Source organism: Spea bombifrons, chromosome 2, assembly GCF_027358695.1.
Source record: "Spea bombifrons isolate aSpeBom1 chromosome 2, aSpeBom1.2.pri, whole genome shotgun sequence".
NCBI classification, from domain to species: Eukaryota; Metazoa; Chordata; class Amphibia; order Anura; family Pelobatidae; genus Spea; species Spea bombifrons.
The window spans coordinates 28,611,414-28,617,413 of record NC_071088.1 but is presented as its reverse complement, the minus strand read 5'-3'; the positions used below and the strand labels follow the sequence as shown (position 1 = coordinate 28,617,413).

General features: G+C 35.9%; 1 protein-coding gene across 4 annotated transcripts in view; it reads right to left on the bottom strand.

The window, feature by feature from the left end:
- Positions 1–2,370: 2,370 nt before the first annotated feature.
- Positions 2,371–6,000, bottom strand: part of PHKA2 (phosphorylase kinase regulatory subunit alpha 2) — a 43,142-nt gene continuing 39,512 nt past the window's right edge. For all 4 annotated transcript variants that reach the window (XM_053457317.1, XM_053457318.1, XM_053457316.1 and 1 more), the window contains exons 32-34: positions 4,938–4,991; positions 4,231–4,431; positions 2,371–3,400 (exon numbers count right to left, since the gene is read on the bottom strand). In XM_053457317.1, coding sequence (XP_053313292.1) covers positions 3,227–3,400; positions 4,231–4,431; positions 4,938–4,991 — 429 coding nt within the window. In that variant the 3' untranslated portion in view covers positions 2,371–3,226. The remainder of the gene's footprint in view (positions 3,401–4,230; positions 4,432–4,937; positions 4,992–6,000) is intronic.

Below are 6,000 nucleotides of genomic sequence, written 5' to 3'. Positions count from 1 at the left end.
TTACAGCTGTAGGGAAACTATTGTTACCTACAATTTCTTAATGCATACTGTGATGGAAGAATGGTAACCCAACATTACAAATAAAGCAGCTACGCTACGGGTACCATATTCCTACGATTGATCCACAGATGTAATGAGAGATCACAGAGCAGCATAAATGCAAGAAACAAAAGAGTTGGTAATGTGTAAAGATTCTGCCACTATGGTTTAATTAAGAACAGTCAACATGATCATTCCACTAGTTGTTATGGTAATTGATTACCTTCAATCACCAGAATTGCAATTTATACATAGCCACAAAGGAGAAAAATGAGACAAAATCAAACCTTTGAGTCCAATATTTATAAAGGAGATATCAGATCACAGATTAAGTAAATCATTTTTATTGTGGCCAAGGTTCAGATAAAACACAGTAAACATGCCATATAACAGAATTATAAAACAAACAAAATTATGTGTTTTTAATCCAATGTGTGTTATGAACAATTACATTAACAAAGTTTAATTAACTGATAAAAACAGTACATACTGAAGACAAATAAACTAAATAAACAAAACATGTAATATAAATTTAACAGAAACAATGCAATCTTTTACATCTGTATTAGTAACTGAACCATCATGAACATGCAGGTAAGACTTCACAGACATTATATGGGTGCCTTATCATATAGCAACATAAATAATAACTTGGTTTGGTAACAGTTTAGTTATTTGTAACTTACATTTGTAAGCTGTCCATGTACCCTTGGAGGGTTAAAGAGGTATGAAACATTCAGCCCTTCACAAGCTAAGCGAATGACTTATAGAGAAATGTACATTCATATGATGGCTTTTTAGGTAAAACACTTCTATTGTATTGTATTCGATTATAAGCACATTCATAGCTGTAGGGTCACATACGGACATTCTTTAAAAATGAATTGCATATGTATGGTCCAATCTTAAATGTTCGTTAATATACAGATCAAGAAAAACTGGAGTGACTGTGCCTTGTGTTGCAGGTGTAGAGGTGGGAGTATGGGACATTACTCTGCTTGCGTGCGTGATCGTGTACAATAGCTACCAGAGATCACTTGGATTCATGCAAAGCCAGATCACTCGCATGCTAGACTGATTTATATGTAGTGCTAATGGGATTTGGCGATTTATACTTAAACAGTAATTTGTCTTGGTCTACACATTCCTTAATAATGCAAACATGACCTGTAGAAAAAAATAATTCCCTATGAACTTCCTTATCATCGTTCCTTTCAATCTCTGAAAGTCAATAGCAATCTAAGGGTAATAGGCATATGTGGCAAATCTTCAGTTTACTTTAGCAGTCCAGGGCTTTTCTCACGTATCCAGTCCATTTCCTGTGATATCCATCCTACATATGATGACTTAAACATCATCGAGAGATTGCCAAGATCAACCAGGTTGTTGAGGCTCTTAACGACCATTAAAGTAACAAAGCCTGCACAATTCTATTTGCATGCAAGGTCCCTTGGTACGTGTGCCACATACTTTGGTTTATTGCAGTACTAAAGTTTTATAATTATATAATGTACCTGTTTGTAGACTCGGGATTGAGGTTTTTCCCCTTTTTCTCCAATTTAGTGATCTATTACTTAACAGGACCCCAAATTGGCAATAACATCAATTTGTCAATTTAACAGCTTCCATTGCTCCATACTGAGCAGGACCGTGTTTACCCAAGGACACCAGTTCTTATTTAGAATGTGCAGTTCAACCCATGTAGTGAGATACCTGGTGGATCATCTTGTCACAAGAGGTAGACTATTAAGGAAAATAAGAGTTTCTCTGTAAATAGCTACCTAAAACCCCACGTACATGAAACAGGTGCCAAATCGCAACTGCAATATTAATTCGTACACGTGTATGTCCTTAGAACAAAAATATGTCCTCTCAAGTTAGAGGGTGCTGCAACATTTTTGCCATTCCCTTAAAGCAATGCAAATTGCCCTACCCAGATTAGGATGCGCTTTTACTATCAGCCAATATTAAAGCCTTTCTTTGCTTATTTCCATCAATGGATTCTTTTTCAGGGCCAATGATGTTTAAGGAGCATATGCCCCCAAACATTTCAGATGTCCAAATCGGGATACCTGCGTTGGATTGTCCAGAAGGGGGCAAAGCCAGAGGCATGATGACCTACCCAGCTTACCCAAATATCCTGCCTGCAACATCAGCATCTGTCAGTGTCTACTTTTCAGACCTGCACCAAGTAAAGAGCCACAGTGGCTAATTTGAGAAATGAAAATCTGCACCATTGTGGGGTAGTTGAGAACCATGACTCTATTGCCATCTATTGCAAAGGTTTTTAAAAATTTAACAAAAAATGTCCATAGCACATTTCATCCAATGTTTATAAAAGAAGCTACATATAGTATCAGCTTCTGCTAGTCTCACTTAAGTTACCTATCACATGACAATATTTCTCTGCAGTAAAAACAGGTCATTACCTTATGCAAGATTCCCAGCAACACTATTTCTGCCAAGTAAAACATATCATTATAGGTGTTTACGATGAGCATAAACCTATGATTTGCATACCACAAATGTTCTTAGAAATACACGTATTATGTTTCTGTATATATTGCGTTGTTAAAGTCAAGAAGTTGTGTCTTAAGTTTATGTTTTCTTATCTTCAGGGGTCATTGGTCAAGGTGAACAAAATAAAGAAAAAGGAAATGAAATAAATGTATAAAGTGGAAAAAATCCTATATTATTCTAATTTGTTGACTTAGCAGGTGTTATTTAATTCTTTGAAAGGCAGGAAGTTGAGTAATTATTATTATTATTTACCTTTCTGAAATTAAAAAAAATTTAACTTATTGTCATTTGCCTTATTTTATACATGATTTTACACACACATATATAACCCATAGGCAACAAATATAAACCCAAAAACTAACAAGTATATTTCTCTAAAACAACAGTATGGATTAGAATTATTTTCTTTGTTGAATATTAAAAAAATTCACCTTTGCTGTGGCTAAAGAATAAACGCAGCTTTAGTAAAATTACATTATTCATTTTTATGTTCCCTGCAATAAAATTATTTTTGCACATTCTAAAGTCATTTGGTAAATAATAAAATAATTCAATAAATATAACATAAGTAAAATGCAACAAAACATGTTTTCACACATATCTCACAAGACAAATTGATTATTGCTAAACTGAAATATAAAGAGAGTTAAACTGAATGAATTGCTTATTACTGCATGAAACAACTTGTGCTTGGCAGAAAGTCGTGGAGATGGGTGGCCACGGCTTTGGTCAGATAGGTCATGGTGCCGTAAGCCCCGCTAGGTGCACTGTCATAGAAAAAGTTGCAGATTCCAGTTGCTTGGTCGTGCTCCAAGTAAAATTCAGCAGCTCCTAAAGCTTTCTGTAAAACATAGGAAAGTGTATATTTTTGCACGCGTAACAATATTTGTACATTTTTCTGAAATCAAAGTGGAAATCCAGTGGCTATTGAGGGTTTACTATAGGTTGATTCTTCAGGTTGAAAGGACACAGGTTGAAAGGACATCAATGTTACATATCAGGAAACTGGGGATACACAACTAGAAATGGGGGGCTAGGGCATTATCAGTGACTGAATTCGGCTGGTGCTGTAGGCCTGACCCAAAGCAGTCCCCATGGACTTACTGTACTTCCTCTTATTCTATATATCCCAGGGTTTCACCTCTCAAGTTCGCACAGGACAAGGGAGCTATGCTAAGAAGCTCTGTGCTCTAGCTTGAAAAAGACCACATTGTGAGGTCAAAACATTGTTTTTTGTCCTCAACAAATCTGCCTGACGTTGGAACTCTTGAGTGCCTGGAGCCTTTATTTATCTAAGAAGTTCTGTGCTGGATAAAAGGGCTGGTTACATAAGAAATCAGCCCACTAAGTAGCCCAGTGACCCAACAGGGCAATCTGCTTCTGGTAAGGGGGTATCTATATATACGGGAAGGTAATGAGAGTCTTCCATTGATTCCATGGCAATTACTACTATTAATTGTTAGGGTTTTTCAAAAAAGAGCTTTGATTTTTTTTTCATGGGAGTACTACAACTATACAAGCAAGAACAGATGCTTTCAACCACATTGGTAACTCCTGTCTGAGTTGCTTTAAAGGAAAAAAAACTTTTGTACAAATACGATTGGCTACTTCTACTTGTATTACAACACCTGCCCTATGGTAAGCACTTACTACAGATGTTATAGTACCTACCTGGTCCTGAAGAAATAAATCACTGGCCAAGTGCACGATCCGGTCTACATGGATGATTCCACCAATACTATTCACTTCCATGTCTGAGACGAGTGTGAGTACGTGGATAGCTTCCACTAGCAGCTGTCTGTACTCAGGCTGAGGGACGTGATTAAGAACCGACTCCACATGGACTGCAAACTTTATTTCGCAAGCAGTCATCTGTGTAATTAATAAAAATGCGTGGAAATTATTAGCGAAAAAGACATAAACCATTATATCGCAAAAAAGACATAATTACGTTAATAATTAGGAAAATAGAGAAAACCTCTCAACGTGTGCATGCACATCTAGCGGCTAATGCAGCTATACTGAACTACACTAGTCAGAAGTTTACAATCTTTCTATCAAAGGGAGCACAAAGGTGTTACTGGCAGAGAGTAGGCTTCACAAAGGGCTCAACATCTTTGCACCCTCTTTGCTCTTAAGCCAATTGTAAAAACATTTTTTATTGCTGTGTTATGACGGCTTATTATGTCAATGTATATTTTTTCAGTAACTATTGGGTTAAAATATGTGCTAAAGTTGTTATTAAATGTAATTATAATGATAAAATAAAAAAAAGTTATCTTAAATGATCTTTTTTTTTCTTCATAAGATTACATCTGAAGCAAAGCTTCTTGTGACACTCTCCAATATATTTCAAAAGAAACGTTTTATGGAGTTACCTCTCTTGTGGTGGAGGAAGGAAGAACATATCCATCAATTGATAAACCATGGCACTAAATAACAAAATAGAAATACATAAAGAAATGCAAAGCAATAATGGAAACACAACATAACGTAACATATGCCTAGCTGTAATTATAATTTCAGCAAATCAGAAGACTAGACTACAATTCAAATGATGAGAAACCCCTCTTTAAGAAGTACAGCCCCTCTTTGGGAAGAAAATACATGTCTTCTAATGTCCCCCTATTCTAGTAGATCAGAAAGCTTGGTGGGCATGTGTATATCACAATGCTCTACAGCCCTATAAATCAATCACAATAATATGTATGGAAAAAGCAGAAAATGTTGGTAAAATCAATTATATCATTGAAATAAACCATTTGGTTTCTAATACCATATTCAGTTACATACGCTGCTACAAACCGGTCACAAATTCATACTTAAATTGTTAATATAACCCTGACTTAACAACATCCCCTAAAACTGGTGCCCTTCTTTGGTCATCTTAGCAAGTTTGAATTGGTGGCATACACTTTGTTCCACGACTTCTGCCACTTGAGATGTTTAGGGAATCGTTGTAAGCCTTTGCCCAATAATAATAAGAAATCATAGTGTAGAATAGTATAGTAGGTTGAAAAAAGACTTCAACCTTTCACACATACCTAAAGTTCTAAAGAAGGCAAAAAAAACAGGGAAAAAATCCTTCTTAATTCCATAGTGGCAACCAGATAACTCCCTGCTAATACTACTGTCCTTTTAGCAGTTGTGAAGAACCCTTTCCTATGCTGATGCTGAAATCTCCTTTACTCAAGTCTCACGTCTTTTGGATCAAGAATAGGAAGTTTAGGTAGAAGGGTTGAACTTGATGGACTTAGGTCTTTTTTCAACCTTATGAACTATGTATGATGACCCCATGTCTTTTGTAGAGACCTCCTGGTGAATAGATCACTAGAGAGCTGTATGTATTTATACAATGTGATCAGATGCCCTCTTTTCAAGTGAAAACAAGTTTGGTTTTTCTAGTCTTTCTTCATAACTAAAATTCTCCATTCCTCTAAT